Source organism: Pelodiscus sinensis, chromosome 8 (genome assembly GCF_052426305.1).
Source record: "Pelodiscus sinensis isolate ZL-2025 chromosome 8, ASM5242630v1, whole genome shotgun sequence".
Classification (NCBI taxonomy): Eukaryota; Metazoa; Chordata; order Testudines; family Trionychidae; genus Pelodiscus; species Pelodiscus sinensis.
In genome coordinates, this window is record NC_143059.1 from 50,376,445 (window position 1) to 50,396,550 (window position 20,106).

The window sequence follows — 20,106 nt, forward strand, 5'->3', positions numbered from 1 at the left end:
ATCAATGAAATTTGTGCAATTTGTGCACCTTACCCAAATAAACAGTCAGATTAAAAGGGGTAATCTGAGGGCTCCAGATGTCACCAAAGTGGTCCTACCACAAACTGCAGAATAATCTTCCCCCAAAAGATTATTCCCTTATTATATGTATCAGTGTAATGTAGTCAGCGCTGGTCAGTTTCAGCAGCGGCTAAATCAGGACGCCTGGGGCAGAGCAGCTGGGGTGCTGCTGGGTTGCTCCAGTAGCGCCGCTCCTCGGCACTACTGGACCAACCCAGCAGCACCCCATCTGCTCTGCCCCAGGCGTCCTGATTCAGCCGCTGCTGAAACTGACCAGCAGCGGCTGAATCAGGACCAGAGCAGCTGGGGAGCTGCTGGGTTGGACCAGGCATAGATAAAACACAAATTAAAGAGATGGTCTCTGCCTTAAAGAGTTTACACGATAATTACAAATTGGCAAATTTCCCTCAACAGGTTTTAGAGTAACGACACATAATCCATAGTTGGTAAAGCTGCCAATATCAAGAGATGTTAATGTTAAGGATGAGTTTAACTCACTAGAGGAATTTGACAACTCCTGTTTCAGTGCCTCAGGACGCTCCAGTGACATCTCCATTTGTTAACAGTGGTCTTTGCTTTGTTTGAGAATACAGGCAGTCCCCGGGTTACGTACAAGATAGGGACTGTAGGTTTGTTCTTAAGTTGAATCTGTATGTAAGTCGGAACTGGCGTCCAGATTCAGCCGCTGCTGAAACTGACCGCCAGTTCTGACTTACATACAGAATCAACTTAAGAACCCCAAGCGTCCCCAAGTCAGCTGCTGCTGAAACTGATCAGCAGCTGATTCCAGGAAGCCCGGGGCAGAGCAACTCTGCCTCGGGCTTCCTGTAGTCAGCGCTGGTCAGTTTCAGCAGCGGCTAAATCAGGACGCCTGGGGCAGAGCAGCTGGGGTGCTGCTGGGTTGCTCCAGTAGCGCCGCTCCTCGGCACTACTGGACCAACCCAGCAGCACCCCATCTGCTCTGCCCCAGGCGTCCTGATTCAGCCGCTGCTGAAACTGACCAGCAGCGGCTGAATCAGGACCAGAGCAGCTGGGGAGCTGCTGGGTTGGACCAGTAGCGTCCAGAGCGGCGCAGCGGGACCAACCGGCAGCACCCCAGCTGCTCTGCCACAGGCGTCCGGAGAAAAGCCTAGTCTGCTGGGGGGTGGGGGGGTACTAGCTGCGCCCCCCCCCCCCCCACCCCAGCAGACCAGGAAGACACGGGCGGCGGACCGAGACGCACCGCGGTCCTGCCGCCTGGGTCCTCCGCGGCTTTGCTCCCAGTCTTCCTGGTCTGCTGGAGACCAGCAGACCAGGAAGACGGGGAGCAAAGCCTCTGAGGACGCCAGCAGCGGGACAGCCACGGGGCGTCTGGGCTGCTCCGCTGCCGGCTTCCCCAAGGCTTTGCAAAGCCTCGGGGAAGCCGGCAGCGGAGCAGCCCAGGCGTGCCTGGGCTGCCTCGCTGCCCGAGCCCCCCCTCAGCTTTGCAAAGCCGCGGGGAAGCCGGCGGCGGAGCAGCCCAGGCGCGCCTGGGGTGCCCCGCTGCCCGAGCCCCCCCGCCGCTTTGCAAAGCCGCGGGGAAGCCGGCAGTGGAGCAGCCCAGGCGCGCCTGGGGTGCCCCGCTGCCCGAGCCCCCCCCTCGGCTTTGCAAAGCCGCGGGGAAGCCGGCAGCAGAGCAGTCCAGGCGCGCCTGGGCTGCCTTGCTGCCCTCCCCTCCTCCTCCCCCCCCCCCCCGCGGCTTTGCTCTGCGTCTTCCTGGTCTGCAGACCAGGGAGACGCAGAGAAAGCCCCAGAGTACACGGGCGGCAGGACTGCGAGGTCCCGCAGTCCGTGTACTCTGGGGCAGCCCCGTTCGTAACTGCGGATCCGACATAAGTCGGATCCGCGTAAGTCGGGGACTGCCTGTACTTAACACAGTGGGGGCAATGGCAGTAGTCTTGATAAGGACATGGCATAGACAGGGGATATCAGGAGAGCTGAGTGTACTTTAAAAGTATTTAAAATATGTAAAGGATTTAAAAATTGTTAATTTTTATTCTATTGGAAAAGAGAAAGACATTTTTAAAAAAAACCTCCTTGATCAAAACGCCAAAACCAAAAATGGACAAAAGTGAAGGTTTAAAACAAAAAAGAAACAGGTTTTAAAAATATCCTGGCAAAGGCAAATCAATTATTAAATATTTTAAAATAGGAACTAGGCAGACAAAGTGGAAGAAAATAAATGAAATGGAAAGTGTCAGAGGACAAAAATACCTTTTAATTATGTCACACCCATTAAACTCTATACTAGCTATGAAACAGTGTGATTTTATCACTGTTCTCCTTATCCCCACAACCACTCTTCCTTCCTGTATGTTAAACTCACTTGCCTTTTAACGTAAAATTTGATTTTGTGCAGGGACTATATTTTACTATATGTCTTGACAGTGCATAGAATAATGGGTTTCTGATCCTGAGTACTTCTGCAATACACATTATAAAAAAATTTCACTGCAGTTGTAGGTTGTCCTTTCCTACTCACAAGACTGAATGAAGCTCAGGTGTGTATTTGAATGTTTTATTTCTCAGGCAACTGTAATATATGCAGGTCCTCTCATCACTAGGAGAGTGAGGCTAATGGTTTCTATTGTTTACTAACAAATCCACGAAAAAACAAAATTTTGGTTTTATTTTGGTTTAAAAAGTACTGTCTGGACCTTTGGAATAGAACATTGCCGTGATAATCACTAAACCAAAAGAAAGAGAAGATGGAGAATGTTATGCAGATCATAAATAATAGGAATAATTAAAAAAAATTTAAAAAGCAGAAAAGAAATGTCTTACCTGCAATGCACAGTAATTGGATGGTTTCCTGTCTGCTGCTGCTGTTTTTGGACAGCTGCAATGAGGTCAATCATTCCTTTTCCTTCTGCAGGAATTCCAATTTCAGGCCATCCATGAAAATGAAACTGTCGGACAAGTCTGCTCTGCTTCTCCTGATTAAGTCAAAAGTGTGGCAGGAACAGATTTAATGCAGTTGTCAGTTCAAAATGCACATATGCTTTTTTACCTTTAACATTTCTTAGAAATGTTTGTATAACATCATGGCATAGTGGTTATTTTCAACCTGCTGCATGATTAATTTATCATATAACTCAGGTAGCTCTATTTCTTAATGCCTCATGTAGTATACTGAAAGGCTGTGTCTACACTGGGCCACTTATTCTGGAAAATCAGCTGCTTTTCCGGAATAAGCTGCGAGCTGTCTACACTGGCCCTTGAATTTCCGGAATAGCAACGATGCTCTACTGTACAAAATCAGCCGCTATTCCGGAAAAACTATTCTGCTCCCACTCGGGCATAAGTCCTTATTCCGGAACACTGTTCCGGAAAAGGGCCAGTGTAGACAGGCCAGTAGTTTTTTCCGGAAAAGCGTCTGTGGCCAATGTAGACGCGCTTTTCCGGAAAAGCAGCCTGCCAATGTAGACGCTCCTTTTCTGGAAAAACTGAAAACGGAATAGTATTCCGTTTTAAGCAGTTCCGGAAATTCATACCAGTGTAGATACAGCCAAAATGTACCCTATAATTCACACAATTGTTTCATTTAGTTACTTCTAAAGAAATATTTTGGATCCTATTTCAAATATGAAAATCAATGGCTTAGGGCTTTCTTTAAAGGCTGTATCCAAAATGTCAGTGAAAACATCTCACAGAGAACATTTTGGTAGTCTAGACCCTTTTTATTCAGTTTCATCCAACTTTGTTACCTGAAAAATTAATCACTTTTACTCCTAGACTTGTTGATTTTTTAAGCATTTTTACAGAAAAGGCATATGGGTATTTATTTAATTAGTTTTCCATTATGAGTTCTCACAATTGCATGATTATTCCAAAAATAATAATGATGAGACAAGTCTGTCATAGTGCAAAAAGGGTGCACAAAAGTGCACGACTGCACTCTCATAGACATTGATATGAAAAAAGCAAAATAATGTTGGAAAAACACAGGACAGTTAAAAACTGCTAATTCTGTAGAATTTTATAGTCTCTTTGTGATTATTTGATTAACACTCAGAGAAATATTATTCCATTTCAAGTGATATTACTCTAGAAATCATTACAAGAAGAATTAGTTCAATATCTATTTACTACAATTTACAGTTAGTTTGTACTTGTAGGCTGTCTGGATAGATGGTCTGGACATAGATGGATTTTTTGCCTCCTTGATTCAGAAGCCAAACTCCATTGTTGTACTTATATTCCCTTAGGCAGAAGGCTATTCCCAACTAACCCACAAGTCACCTCAAAAGATGGTGCTACAATTGGACAGTCTTGGAAAAATGTGGTCGTTCTTAGATCTACACTGAGATTCTTTTTTATGATTTCCCCTTGTTGCACATAACTGATATTACTCCATTGCTTGCAGCAACAGGGGGACTCAAAATCACTGAATTTTTACCACTCTAACCCAACACATCTGAAAAGCAAAGGTAGATGACACATAGGTAAAAACATCAGCTCCTGGTCTACCCTAGAGTTTTCAAGGTTGCCGCCACAGGTAGTGGGACATTTTTAAGAAAAAAAACTCAGTGCAGGCAAACTCTTCCTCTTTGGTTTACTGTTTTGTGCTATGAAGATTAGACTACTTAATCATATTTGTGTAATGATTTGTCGTCCCCCCCTTCTCCTTCTCAGCTGTGCATGCCCTACAATATTCTAGAATGCACTTTCCCAAATGTTGCTGCCACTGCTTTGTGTGTTTGTTCTCTGGGTACTCTATCCTCTGCATAGGTATTATGGGATAGTCACCCAGATGGCACTGACAGTAACACCGGAAGGCAGCATAGTAGATACAGATGTGGGGCATGAAAGTGATAGTGAAAGAGTTGCTGCATGAATTGTGCTATTTGTCCTTCTCATGGTTTACACTACCAAAGTCAAAAGAAAGTGTGCCATGGTATCTGTGACACACCATGTCTACAATACCAGTTACCATACTTCATAAATGCATTGCTAAACTTTAGTGCACAGAGTCTAAACTTTTACTATAGGAAAATGAAGAATTTTCAGAATTTTCAAAAATGGATGATTCAATAATTTGCCAAACAAATGATGAAGTTTGTAGTGACATTCAGAACACTGTGATATCCTAGGTCTGGGAATCCCCAGACAGTTACTCAATGTCTGCTGAAGAGGAGCAAAAGGACTATAGGCTCAGCCATGGCACTACCGACAGGAACTACCACGGCACTACCCACTGGAGGATCACCCGGTCCACTGACTAGTCCAGCTATACCAGTGGTTCCCAACCTTTTCCAGATGGGGATCCATTTTGACAATTCAGGAAGACTTGGTGACCCAAGGCAATTCAAAAACAGAGAGAGGCAAGGGGGCAGAGCCACCTGGGGAGAGACTTGGCGACCCTTTTGAAATGTAATGGTGACCGATATTTGGGTCCCGACCCATAGGTTGGGAAACCCTGAGCTATACTATGTAATCCAGGAGGCAGCACAGTAAGAATGTCTGAGCAACAAGGCAATTTCCTGTTCTAGCTGCATAGGACCCTGTTTCTGCCTGCTTCTTGCACTAACTCTGCTCCTGATTCCTACTCTATTTTTGGCTCCAGCCTCATCCCACTTTGCTCCCGTTCCATCCTTGATTCGTGCCTCTCTGCCAGTGCCTGCCCTTATGCCTTGTGCTCAGTCATCACTGCTGGTTCTGACCCACCGTCCAACTTCTGACCTTGACCTTTGGCTCAGGCTTTTGACATCTGACCTCAGCTCTGACCCTCAGAACTGATTCCTGGTTCTGTCTCTGGCTTCTGTCCCTGGTAACTAGCAGGTGACACTAGTGCTGACCTTTGGCTTTGTTCCCAAATCGGGATGCCTGCTGTGCTCACTAGACCTGACACTTACTCTAATTGCCAAGCAAAACTGCCTACATCTTGGTCCATAACAGCCACACAAGGTTCAAGAATGGCTCTGAGAGTATAATTCCTTCAACTACAGGATCCTACTTGTCTGGAAACATGATTTAATTAATGGTGGGTAGAGGAATTTATGTTATAAAGAGATTTCATTATAATTTAATGCACTTGAGCAAATTGTCAGCAACATGCATATGGATTTTTTACTACAATTCCCAACAATAATACAAAGAACAGCATTGTTTAGCACAAAATAAAACCATCACATTAAAAGAGGTACTTTGGACTGGCCAGAATTTCCATATGATTAATGTGATGTAAACTCTTCAATGTAATCTATTTTATAAGTACTTTATCTTAATTAATACAAAGCCAGGTAACAGTGGATATAAATATATTATCTTGACTTACTTTTAAACAAAGACACAAAAGTTCATAAATCTATCATGGTTATAGTTAAAAGTGCAGGAAACCCTTTAAAGACAATACCTGATTGAATGTGATCATGAAGTCCCTTATGCTTATAGCATCCAAAAGGCTGTCATTCTTTATCTCTATATTTATCTCTCCGTGAGTTACAGAGCCCTCTGATGGCCAGTACTGAAAACATTTTTCCTGTAAAATTGAAACAGAATAGTAAATGTTCTTGCAACATTCTTCTGCTAATCTCTAAACTGTCATCCATCTGTAACACAGGTCATACACAGCATTTTGAACTTCTTCTACAGAACTTCTGCAGTAAAATACCTAATTGGTGTCTAGCCTAGACCAGCTATTTCACAAACTCTTTGCACTATTTAAGATAATAGTAGTAAATTAATTCAGCATTTCAGGCTGTTAGAAAACAAACCAATACATAAAATATAAGTGTTAACTATGGTGAATTTGGGCCAAAAGAAAATATAAAACAATTATTGCTGATGCTAAAAATAGAGGAGTAACGCTTGCCTTATCTTTGCTCTCTTCCCCCCAAACTAAAGACAAACAAACCTGAATCTAAGTCCAAAAACCTACTCTTCAGATCACTCATGCCATTGAGTGAGATACTATAATTATATAAGGCTGCTTGTGCAATTAATTTGCTTTGTGCACCTATATTATGATACAGTCTTTAACACCTAATGATTCCTTACTATTTTTTTTCCAAAGGACCCTGAACTTGTTTAGTACCCAAGATGGACAGCTGTGTTCCCTCTAATATTTTCTATCCTTGGGTGGGTTGAATTTTCTTTTGGGCAGGTTGAAATTTCTTATGTGCACCACCAATATTGAGGTAGTGTGTGTGTGGATGTGAACTACCAATACAAAACACACACACACACACACACACACACACACACACAATGTTAAGCAGTCCATATGTGTGGAAGAAAATATATTAAAACAAGGGATATTTAACAAGGAGCAATGCATACAATAGTAAATAAAAAAAATTAACACTTCACTTGGAGAGTACATGTATCAATACTGCTAACAGCTCAAGCTAGTACTTGCTTTGTCTGACTCATAAGAGCCATAACTCTACCAAAGAGCAAAGATCTGATCTTAATACAATACACCATGTATTAATCAGTAACACACATTTTAAAGAAAGCATTAAGTTCAGTAAGTTTTAGAGATCTGCAACGGGCCAAAAACAGGAAAAACTTGAAAAACAACAAATAGTCTAGTAGCACTTTAAAGACTAACAAAACATGAGCTTTTGTGCGTACGGTCCACTTTTTCAGATGACCGGGGTGCTGGAAGTCTAGAACCAACCAACACTCGGGTCACCTGAAGAAGTGGGCTGTGCCCATGAAAGCTCATAATACCATTTACATGTTTTGTTAGTCTTTAAAGTGCTACCAGACTATTTGTTGTTTTTTAAGTTTTTCCTGTTACAGACTAACTTAGCTATCCCTCTGAAATTCCAAAAACAATCTGTTAAAAGAATCTTTTTCTTTCTTAAGCCATTAGAACCTTATGCAAACTTTGTTTGGAATGCAATCATGCAAACGTCATGGTACACACACTTCCCCTGCAGCATGCTCCCTACTCCTCAACCCAGTCAGAGAGGACTGTAGCTAGTCAGACACTCCAAACAAACTGCCTCCTGCCTCTACCTCACAGAACAGATATTAGCACCTATCCCCCTTTTTTCCCCCCATGTACCTCATGCAATCAGCACCTTATCTCCCCCTTCCCCAGGAGGTTTGAGTGTGCTGAGTTTCTGCCTCTCTCCCCCTGCAGAGGGGTGCCTGAAACTCCCATCCCCTTTGACTCCTCATCAGCCAATTACCTAGTGTGCGTCTACACTGTACCCTTAGCTCGAAATAAGCTACACCATTTGAGCTATGCAAATTGCATAGCTTATTTTGAGTGCATTTTGAAATAGCTTATTTTGTAATAGCTTATTTTGTAATTTGGCGCTGTCTACACAGTGCCAAATTTTGAAATAAACAGCTATTCCAAAACGTCCCTTACTCTTTGTGGAACAAGGTTTACTCTTCAAGGGACGTTGGAATAGCACACCCATTATCTCGAAAGTTATTTCGAAATAATGGGCATGCTGTCAAGGTGCGGAATAGCTATTTCAAGATAAGGGAAGCATCCCGAAATGTGCCGCAGATAGATGTACCCTTACTTACTTACTAATTCCCTCCCTCCCTGTCACCCCAGACACTAATTGTCTCTTTATCTCCTTTTTTACCCATTCTGGGAGCTCCTCAGTTCAAGCTGTCAGCTAGCTCAGTTTAACTGCTTGCTCAGGGAGACACCTCTTCCCCTGGCTAATCAGCTGAGCTTCTTGCTTGCTCTGGAGCTTTGAACTTCTGAGCTGAACTCAGAAAACTACTGCCTGAGCGCGCAGGTGTGTAGCTTACAGGGAACCTTGATGGACAGTGTGTAGGGAATACAAGAAAAAACTTAAAAAACAATGAATACGTTTTTCCAGTTATAGACTAACACAGCTACCCCCTTAAGCTAGAGAATATGAGTTATTCATTTTTTTTTATCAGTCAGTGTGACCTCCTGCCTTATTTACTGCATGCTGCCCAAATGCTGCACTCACTGTGCAGTTATTCATTTCTTCTGTCTTTTCTAGGGCCTCTGTCACCATAATATTTGAGTGACTCACAAATATTAATGAATTTCCTATACATCTCTGCGAGATAACAAAGTATTATGTGCCTCATCTACAGATGGGGAAAACTGAGACAAAAAAACTTGCCACTGGCAAGTGAATCAGTGACAAAGCTGGGATTAGAATGCAGGACTTTCTGGCTCCCAGCTCTGTACGGATTTCTCCAGACCATGTTACTTTGAGCATCCATGCCAAACATTTACTTCATGTGCACTTGCAAGTGCTCCACACTTTCACAAAACAAGCCCCAGTATGTCAAGTTGAACAACCAGAAAATGAAGAACACATTCAACTAATAGCCACCAGTCCAAATTGTGGTTTAAATTACTTGCCCAGCACTACAAGTACTACATGACTTTTGTATTTTTCATGATAAATTTTATTAGTGATTGGATATCTAACAACGAATGCCAGTGAAAATGCAGTAGTATATAGATTAAAATATGGAAAGAAAAGTTTAAAATTATTTAGACAAATTCACTGTCCTCAAGTCACTAGGGCCTGGTTAAAAATATCCTAGAATGCTCAAGGAGCTGACTGAGGAGATATCTGAGACATTAGTAATTAGCTTCAAAAACTCATGAAAGACAGGAAAGATTCCAGAGGATAGAAGAGAGCAAATTTAGTGCTAATCTATAACAGGGGAATAAGGACAATAGAGAATTACAGGCCAGTCAGTTTAACTTCAGCACCCAAAAAGATAATGGAGCAAATAATCAAGCAATTGATTTGTAAAAACCTAGAAGATCAGAAGGTGAAAAGTAACAGTTAATATGGATGTGTCAAAAACAAATCATGTCAAACAAACCTAATAGCTTTCTTGACAGAATAAGCAGCCTTGTGGAAGGGCGCAGGGGCAGATGTGGTGAATCTTGACTTTAGTAAGGCTTTTGATATGCTCCCGCATGACCCTCTTAACAAACTAGAGAAATACAACTTAGATGGAGCTACTATGAGGTGGAGGCATAACTGATTGGAAAATTGTTCCCAGATAGTAATTATCAGATGGTCACAATCAAGCTGGAAGGACATATCAAGTGGTGTCCCACAGGGATCAGTTCTGGGTCTGCTTCTGTTCAATATCTTAATTGATGATTTTGATATTGGCATGGAGAGCACACTTACAAAGTTGGCAGATCATACCAAGTTGGGAGGAGTTAGAAGTGCTTTGGAGGATAGGATTAAAATTCAAAATGATCTGGACAAACTGGAGAAATGGTCTGAAGCAAATACAAGTTCAACCTCTCAAATCCAGAACTCTCTGGTCTAGCAACATCCAGAAGGATCATGGATATTGCTGGACCAAAGAACCTTGACCCTCCACCAGCAGCTGCTAGAGCGTCCCAGTCCAGGGGCCGAGGATCCCCAGTGAGGGCAGCAGGTCCAGGGATCCCCAGAGGGCTGGGAAAGACTCACTGCTCTGTTCTCAGCAGGGAGTTGCTGCTGTGGCTGAGGGAGATGTTCCCCTCCCATAGCCAGGCAGCTCTGTGCAAGGAGCCCTGAGCCCCTGGCTGGGGGCGGGGCTCATTAAACAGGTGCAGCGCTGTGCTACCGTGCAGCTTAGAGGCAACCTTGCTTAGGATAGACTATGCTGTAACTTTTTAGTCGTAATGTTACCAGGGACATACAAAGCCAAGACTTCTGTGATTCTGTGGCAAAGGGTCACTACCAGCTCTCCATAGAACAACCAAAGTTTGTGCAATTAATTTTAGTAATTTTTTTAGTCCCCTCATTAAGAGATCGTGTTACACTTGATGTCTATGAATGTAGCTGTAAATTAAATGGGTGAAATCTAGCATGTATGGACCTTTTGCTTTTACCTACAACATGGTCAGCTCAGCAGGTTAATGGACACGGAGTAATCAAGGCAGAGAGATTCAAAGCAGAAAAAGGATATGTTAACACAGAGAGCTTGGACCTTATCATTAGAAACACTGCAGCACTGAATCATACCTGTTCCCTTTCTTGAACTTCTGTAAGCATAACAATTGTGTGACATTTCCACTCCCACACCATTCGCCAAAAGTCTTCCACTGTATGAGGAAGTGGTCCTTGGGTTGCAATGAAATAATCCTTTTGGCGATAGCCCTTTACAGAAAGATAGAAGATAGCTCATCATTGACATAGCAACTTTTCTTTTTTTAATTTTGACCCACTCTTATCAGTATCTCCTAGTTATTTAGAAATCCTGCAGAATAATTTATTCTGAACCCTGAATAAAATTTACTAATACTTAGGGTCAGATTCTGTCACCTTCACTCATGTTAGTACTCCACAACTAGTCACACTGATTTCAATGGCCATTTGCAGAGTAAGATATTACTAGAGCCCTGCATGAATACAAAATATGTATCCGTATCTGTATCCGCAAAAATGAACGTGGATATCTATCCTGACATCCACAGATGTGGATGCCCGAGGATATAAAGTGGATATCTGCAAATTTGTAGATTTCTAGATACAAAATTTGTATATGCATCCACATCGATACCTGCAAAAATGAGCGCTGTGAATTTGCAGGGCTCTAGACATTACTCACCATTAGTACATGTGACAGAATCAAGCTCTAAATAATCTGCTTTTCTAAAGATAAAATAAAAACAATTTTAATCAAACTGTATGCAACAAAACAAACCATTATGTCAGCAAGCAAATAATATGACATTTCCTCAAACAGAAGCTTTATGCATGGGCAAATGGTACATAGAAACATGTTCCAGTTTTCTTGTTGGTACTTTCCATATGCAATATATTGTTTATTTGGTTCTAAATGTTTTTTTACAATTGAAGAGCATTCAGGTTAAAATAGTCTTGGAGAAAACTCCAAAAGCTGAATGCAGCAGCAAATATACAAACATGGCCTTAAAAGAGACCTAAAATTTAGAGACCTAAAATTGCTTTGTTATTCATATGTGCATATTATTAGTTGTATTTCAAGTAGCGATGTGAAAGCCCTATTATGGTGCTGTGTGTTCATCTCATTTTCAGCGGATACTGTACAGCTACAGCCAAAATCTCATAGGGGCTTCGAAAGAGCTCCAGATTTGTGCCTGTGATCTCACACCATCATTATCACCATAATGCATATAGTAGAAATATATACACATTTTAGTTACTTTCTTCACAACACCTGGAAAGTGGGAAATCTTTGAATTCAGTTTTAAGTATGGACGAAAAATGCAAAAATATCTAAAACACTCCTTAAGATTAGACATAACTTTGACAAACTGTGCTTTAAATAGTCTTAACTCAGTGGTCTCCAACCTTTTAAAGCACAAGATCACTTTTTGAATTTAAATGCAATGTAAGATCTACCTCAAAGCCAAATACCCTTGCCCCACCTCCTTCGTGTCCCTTCTCTAAGGCCCTGCCCCTGCTCACTCCTCTCTCCCTTCCCCATCTTCCCTCCCTTTCACCAGGCAGGGGCAGAGGGTTGGGGCACAGGCTCTGGTCTTAGATTAAGGGATTTGTAGTGTGATAGGGGCTCTGAGCTGAGCCTGGGGCAAGGAGTGGGTTCAGGGTGCAGGCTTTGGGAGGGAGTTTGAGTTCAGGGGGCTCAGGGCTGGGGCAAGGGGTGCAGGAGGAGGTTAATGACTGGGGCAGAGGTTCAGAGATGGATCCAGCTGGGCACTGCTTACCTCAGGTGGCTCCTAGGTGGTAGTGCAGTGGGGCTAAGGCAGGCTCACCCCTGCCCTGGCCTTGTACCATTCCCAAAGGTAGCCAGCAAACTCTCCCCATACCAAGCTCTATTGTGCCCCCGACCTCTGTTCTATGGAGAGAGAATATAGAGTAGGAGGGGGCACCCTGACATCAGCACCCCCTTCTTGCCTTTCCCCGCTCTGTACCGCAAGCAGGAGGCTCCTGGGAGCGGAGGGCAGCTCCAAGGCAAAGGGCAGGAGGTGGCAGCAGTGGAGGGAGGGACAGCTGAAGAGCCAGCACTTGATAACCTCTCAGACGAACCAGTCAGGATCATCTGTCTGAGGCTCCAAGATCTACTGGTAGAGCCCGATCTACTGGTTGGTGACCACTGGTCTAAAGTAACACTGCCTAAGTATTATGACAAAGGCTCTCAAAGCATTAAATGGCTTTTTTCTCTTGGCAAGTTAACTTTACTAGCACTGCAGAATGACTCACCAGATTTGCAATTACATATGCAAAGCAGTGTCTTAAGACAGGCAGTAGGTACACCTGGGTAGGATAACTTTTATACTTCACTGTACATAATATTCATCACTTTGGAAGATATCAGTGTATGAACTATATTAAAATATATAAGGAAATAAAAACTCACTTAACTTCTAAGACCACACTCCCCACCCAAAAGACCATATTGCTTTCTTAATAAATGCTCATTTGCTTTTACTTCAAAAAACGAGGATCTGTGCTTGAAAAACAAAGTAGAAGAGGCAAATTTAAATTAGGAAGGAGATCAACTACCTAAGTCATCATTAGATAGACCCACTGGTTAATTTAAATGTCACCACTATTTCTGACTCAACTTTAATAATCTTATAGGTTGCATCTCCCTGGTCCGGCACACTCAGGACCTGAGCTGTCCCAAACCAGGGAGTTTGCCAAAGCAGGGTAGGTCAGTGCTTCCCTGCTGGCTGTACTGTTCGAGGGCTCCCCACCTTGCTGTTCCAGGCTCTCCTAAGGTTCCCGGCGGGACCCTTGGCCACTGCCACCAGCCACCCTGCCCTGCTGCTAGGGCTGCCCCGCTGCCGCTGGGGATTCCAGCCACCTGCCTCCACCAGCCCCACTTCAGATGGGTGGTTCCCCCAGCAGAGGCTGTTTGGTCACCCTGGCCCTGCTGCCACTGGGGGAGGGGAGGTTCCTGTTCTACATTGCCTGGCCACCGACAGCCCCACTGCAACCAAGGATTCCCCAACTGGGGTTGGGAATCCTTGGTCATGTGGCCCAGCTGATGCTGGGGGTTTCCTGGCTGGGGCAGGAGCTCCCAGCCACTGCCTGCCTAGGGATGTTAAATTTTGTTTAATCAAGCTAATCATGTAGTCGATGGAATTTCCATCAACTACTCGGTCAGCCGATAAGGGGGGAACTGCAGAGCCACAGAAGAGTTAGTTCCCAGCTCGAGGCAAAGTGATGAATCTTCATACGAGTTACAATGTTAGAAAGCACTTGCTACATATACTGCACTGGTTATGTGGACGAATAGCTCTAGAGCTGTCAGTTTGACACCTTTCAAGAGATTAAATTCACTACAAATGTAACTGAGGCAAAACTGACCTAAACATTTCAAATGTTTCATGTGCTTCTGTTGCATTAGAGTTTTAATATAATTCTTCACATTGCTGGAAGGCAGAGAGAATCTGCAAAGTAGTATAATCCTCTGTCAGAATGCCAAGTTAACATAGGCTGTTTAATGCTGCCAGTGAATATATCTAAAAGGTGGTAAAATAAAGCAGATATGGATATTCAGGAAGAACTACTAATGCGTTTCACTATGAACTTTGTTTAAACAAGCAAATAGAAATATATGCTTTCATTATGTGAAATCTATCTAAAAATGTTCACACACTATTGCCAGGTGGAGCTGATGAAATGACACATTTGGCCCTCACCAGAAATATGGAAAAAGCAATTACTAATCAACAAGAATATCTAAATGTTAAATTGAGTGCTATGTTTAATGATAAAGTTAAATGGGGTAAGCATAGTGTCAAACTGGATTATTGGGGGAGCTGTTCATTGTAGCTCCCATTTTACAGACCAACAGCACCATTTTGGGAAATACACAGTAAGTGGGAACAGGAAACTTGGTTCTTGAAGGAATAATGAGGGAGCAACATGTAGAGGTTAGGTACAGCTGAGAGATGGGAAGACAGGGCTTTATCTTTTACTGTGTCAGTCAGAGAAGCCCAATCCAAAAAAAGACCAGAGAAAAATAAGATATGGAATAGCTCTTCATAGAGAAGAGAGCCCTGTTCAGGCAAATTAGTTGAAACAATAGTAAAGAATGAAATTGTGAGGCACGTAAAAGAACATAATTTGTTGGACAAAAGTCAACATGGTTTCTGTGAAGGGAAATCATGTCTTACTAATCTATTAGAGTTCTTTGAAGGGGTTAACAAACAGACAGACAAGGGGGATCCAGTAGATATAGTATACTTAGATTTTCAGAAAGCCTTTGACAAGGTCCCTCACCAAAGGCTCTTGTGTAAATTACACGGCCATGGGATAAGAGGGAAAGTCCTTTCTTGGATTGAGAACTGGTTAAAAGACAGGAAACAAAGGGTAGAAATAAATGGTAAATTTTCAGAATGGAGAGGGGTAACTAGTGGTGTCCCCCAAGGGTCAGTCCTAGGACCAATCCTTTTCATCTTATTCATAAATGATCTGGAGAAAGGGGTAAGCAGTTAGGTGGTAAAGTTTGCGAATGATACCAAACTGTTTAGGATAGTCAAGACAGAAGCAGACTGTGAGGGGCTCCAAAAAGATCTCAACAAACTGAGTGATTGGGAAACAAAATGGCAAATGAAATGTAATGTGGATAAGTTTAAAGTAATGCACATCGGGAAAAATACCCCCAACTATACATACAGTATGATGGGGGCTAATTTGGCTACGACAAATCAGGAAAGAGATCTTGGAGTTATCGTGGACAGTTCTCTGAAAACTTCCACGCAGTGTGCAGCGGCGGTCAAAAAGGCAAATAGGATGCTAGGAATTATTAAGAAAGGGATAGAAAATAAGACCCAGAATATCTTACTGCCCTTGTATAAAACTATGGTACGCCCACATCTTGAATACTGTGTACAGATGTGATCTCCTCACCTCAAAAAAGATATTTTGGCCTTGGAAAGGGTTCAGAAAAGGGCAACTAAAATGATTAGGGGTTTGAAAGATAAGAAAGGCAAAGGCACAAAATGAGATCAAACTAGCATAAAGGGAAACAAGAAGACCTTTTATAAATACATTAAAAGCAAGAGGAAGACCAAGGACAGGGTAGGCCCACTGCTTAGTGAGGAGGGAGAAGCAGTAACAGGAAACTTGGAAATGGCGGAGATGCTCAATGACTTCTTTGTTTCGGTCTTCACCGAGAAGTCTGGAGGTGTGCCTAACGTAGTGAATACAAGCAGAGAGAGGGTAAGTTTAGAAGATAGGATACACAAAGAACAAGTTAAAAATCACTTAGGAAAGTTAGATGTCAGCAAGTCACCAGGTCCTGATGAAATGCATCCCTGATGAAATGCATCCCATCTCAAGGAGCTGATAGAGGAGGTATCTGAGCCTTTAGCTATGATTTTTGAAAAATCATGGCAGACAGGGGAGATTCCAGAAGACTGGAAAAGGGCAAATATTGTGCCCATCTATAAAAAGGGGAATAAGAGCAACCCAGGAAACTACAGACTGGTCAGTTTAACGTCTGTCCCAGGGAAGATAATGGAGCAGGTAATTAAGGAAATCATATGCAAACACTTGGAAGGTAATAAAGTGATAGGGAATAGCCAGCATGGGTTTGTGAAGAACAAGTCATGCCAAACTAATCTGATAGCTTTCTTTGATAGGATAACGAGCCTTGTGGATAAGGGAGAAGCGGGGGATGTCATATACCTAGACTTTAGTAAGGCATTTGATACGGTCTCGCATGATATTCTTATTGATAAACTAGGCAAATATAACTTAGATAGGGCCACGATAAGGTGGGTGCATAATTGGCTGGATAACCGTAGTCAGAGAGTTGTTGTTAACGGTTCTAAATCCTGCTGGAAAGGGATAACAAGTGGAGTTCCTCAAGGGTCTGTTTTGGGACCCATACTGTTCAATATCTTCATCAATGATGTAGATATTGGGATAGAGTACGCTTATTAAGTTTGCAGATGATACCAAACTGGGTGGGGTTGCGACTTCTTTGGAGGATAGGGACATAATTCAAAATGACCTTAGCAAGTTAGAGAAATGGTCAGAGGTAAACAGGATGAGGTTTAATAAAGAGAAATGCAAAGTGCTCCACTTAGGAAGGAACAATCAGTTCCATACATACAAGATGGGAAGCGACTGCCTAGGAAGGAGCATGGCGGAAAGGGATCTAGGGGTCATAGTGGACCACAAGTTGGATATGAGTCAACAGTGTGATACTGTTGCAAAAAAAGCAAATATGATTCTAGGTTGTATCAACAGGTGTGTTGTAAGCAAAACTCGTGAAGTCATTCTGCCGCTCTACTCTGCACTAGTTAGGCCTCAGCTGGAGTACTGTGTCCAGTTCTGGGCGCCACATTTCAAGAAAGATGTGGAGAAATTGGAAAGGGTACAGAGAAGAGCGACAAGAATGATTAAAGGTTTAGAGAACATGACCTATGAAGCCAGGCTTCATGAACTGGGCTTGTTTAGTTTGGAAAAAAGAAGATTAAGGGGGGACATGATAGCGGTTTTCAAATATCTAAAAGGGTGTCACAAGGAGGAAGGAGAAAATTTGTTCCTCTTGGTTTCTGAGGACAGGACAAGGAGTAATAATAGGCTTAAAGTGCAGCAGGGGAGGTTTAGATTGGACATTAGGAAAAAATTCTTAACTTTCAGGGTGGTCAAATATTGGAATAAATTGCCAAGGGAGGTGGTGGAATCTCCCTCTCTGGAGATATTTAAGAACTAGTTAGATAGACATCTGTCAGGGATGGTGTAGACGGAGCTTGGTCCTGCCTTGAGGGCGGGGGGCTGGACTCGATGACCTCTTGAGGTCCCTTCCAGTCCTATGATTCTATGGAACGGGTCCCATATGAGGAGAGGTTAAAGCGACTCGGACTTCTCAGTTTAGAAAAGAGGAGACTGAGGGGGGATATGATAGAGGTATATAAAATCATGAGTGGTGTGGAGAGGGCCGATAAAGAAAAGTTATTTATTAGTTCCCTAAATAGAAGAACTAGAGGACACCAAATGAAATTAATGGGTAGCAGGTTTAAAACGAATAAAAGAAAGTTCTTCTTCACACAGCGTGTAGTCAACCTGTGGAACTCCTTGCCAGAGGAGGCTGTGAAGGCTAGGACTATAACAGAGTTTAAAGAGAAGCTAGATAATTTCATGGAGGTTAGGTCCATAAAAGGTTATTAGCCAGGGGATAGAAATGGTGTCCCTGGCCTCTGTTTGTCAGAGGCTGGAGAAGGATGGTATGAGACAAATCTCTTGATCATTGTCTTCGGTACACCCTCTCTGGAGCAGCTGGTGCTGGCCACTGTCGGCAGACAGGATACTGGGCTAGATGGACCTTTGGTCTGACCCAGTACGGCCGTTCTTATGTAGGGAAAGTAAGGATGCAAGAAAAGTGTCCGTGAAAGTTTCATTCTTACTGCAACAAACAAACGTTTCTGTTCCAGTATGTTCTTCCCATCTGTCCAGAGTGCAACATTTCCTTTATTTTAAATCACAGAGGACAAGTTTTAAAAGGATTTAGTCAAAACAGCTTCAGGGAAAGAGAAGGTTTTACGTTTCTAAATACACACTTTAATTTCTATTTTTAAAGACTTGAGAGGTGCTTGGGTACTATATGGACAGGGGCCTTGTAAGTACCAGATGGACAAATAAACTAAGCATACAACGTAAGTAGTATCTTCTTTGTTCTTATTTTAACTACAGAGACTTAGTTGCTTTGCTGGTTTTCAGCCCATCATAGTTGTTTAATATATTTGTGTTTTGTTTTATACTTCTCCTTAAACTGCATAACACAGGGATACAAGATAATGACGATGTGGTCATATCTAATACAGGTTGTACCTCCCTTAATCGGGATTCCTGGACCGGCAACATCTGTGATCTGGCATGGACCACAGATTTTCCTGGACCACAGAGCCCAGGAAGAGGGAGGTCTGGTGGTGGGGCAGGAGTGCTGCTATCCCCAGCAGCTGGGGAGCTCTAGCCTGGCAGCAGCCATGGTGCTTTGGCCCCGGCAAGGGAGCTCCAGCTCCGGTGGCAGCCAGGGAGTTCTGGCCTCGTTCTAGTCCATGGAGCTTCAGCCTTGTTCTGGCTCCAGTGGGTGGAGAACTCGAACTCCAGCCCTGGCTGCAGAGCCAGGCAGCTGTGGAGCTCTGTTCCAGCTGTGCAGCTCCGGCTGTGGCCATAGTGGGACTGGTGAGATCTCCAGAGGGCTGAGGCAGCAGCAGGGGCAGGTTGGAGCCCTAGACCGGTGGCAGCATGGGCCACGAGAGGAGGGGCCTTCCCTAGTCTGGCAAATCCCCTCGTTCGGGACCAGTCAGGTCCTGAGGGTGCTGGACCAGTAGGGTCCAACCTGTAATAACTGCACATCTCTCTCTTAGATACTTTAGCACCAATTCAAATCATCATCTTACCCATGCAAATTTCAATCTACTTCAGAGGGAAGACTGACTGGATTTGAGGCACTATCTCTGGAGCAAGGACAGCAGAGTTCATGTATTTCTCCCTCGGGCTCTGTCTTGGTAGTGGTATTGGCCACTGAATGAGATCGCCAAGAGCAACCAGGTTCTATGCCCAAGAAAAGTACCTTAAGAAATTGGACCTCGTCAGCTGGAAGGCATACTTGCCAGGAGCCATTCATCTTTAAATAGAAAACTAACAAGCCCTCCTTCAAGACTCCAGACAGGAGTTTTCTTCATCTGAGAAAACAAAGACCATGACTCAGGCCTTCCTGCAGGCAGTCTCGGGTGCCACTGACTCTTCAGCCAGATCAATGACAATCACAGTTACAATGCAGAGGAGCTCCTCATTGCAGTCCAATCCAGAACTTCAGGAAATACAACAGACCATCCAGGACCTCTCCTTCAAGGGATCCTCATATTTCTCAGAAAAGATAGATGATAGGCTGCACAGCCTTAAGAAATCCAAGGCAACTGAAATTCCTTGATGTACAGGCAGGTTCAAGAAAGCAGTACAAGCCACAACAGATGAGCTGTTACTTCCCTCAGACTGCCAGGCAGGATAAACAGAAAAGAAGGAGCAAGGGATTTAGGTGAAGGCCCTCTCTTCAGTCTTCCTCATCAGGCCCTACACAGTTGGCCCTAGGTACCCCAGGTCATCAAGGCACTTGTTTTGTCACTCAAGGTTGACCCTGCAA

The 20,106-nt window shown here is 43.3% G+C and overlaps 1 protein-coding gene across 11 annotated transcripts in view; it reads right to left on the reverse strand.

The window, feature by feature from the left end:
• Positions 1 to 20,106, reverse strand: part of PTPRE (protein tyrosine phosphatase receptor type E) — a 263,311-nt gene that overhangs the window by 14,804 nt on the left and 228,401 nt on the right. For all 11 annotated transcript variants that reach the window (XM_075935266.2, XM_075935265.2, XM_075935272.2 and 8 more), the window contains 3 exons: positions 11,019 to 11,153; positions 6,434 to 6,559; positions 2,863 to 3,014 (listed from right to left, as the gene is read on the reverse strand). In XM_075935266.2, the coding sequence (XP_075791381.1) occupies positions 2,863 to 3,014; positions 6,434 to 6,559; positions 11,019 to 11,153 (413 nt within the window). The remainder of the gene's footprint in view (positions 1 to 2,862; positions 3,015 to 6,433; positions 6,560 to 11,018; positions 11,154 to 20,106) is intronic.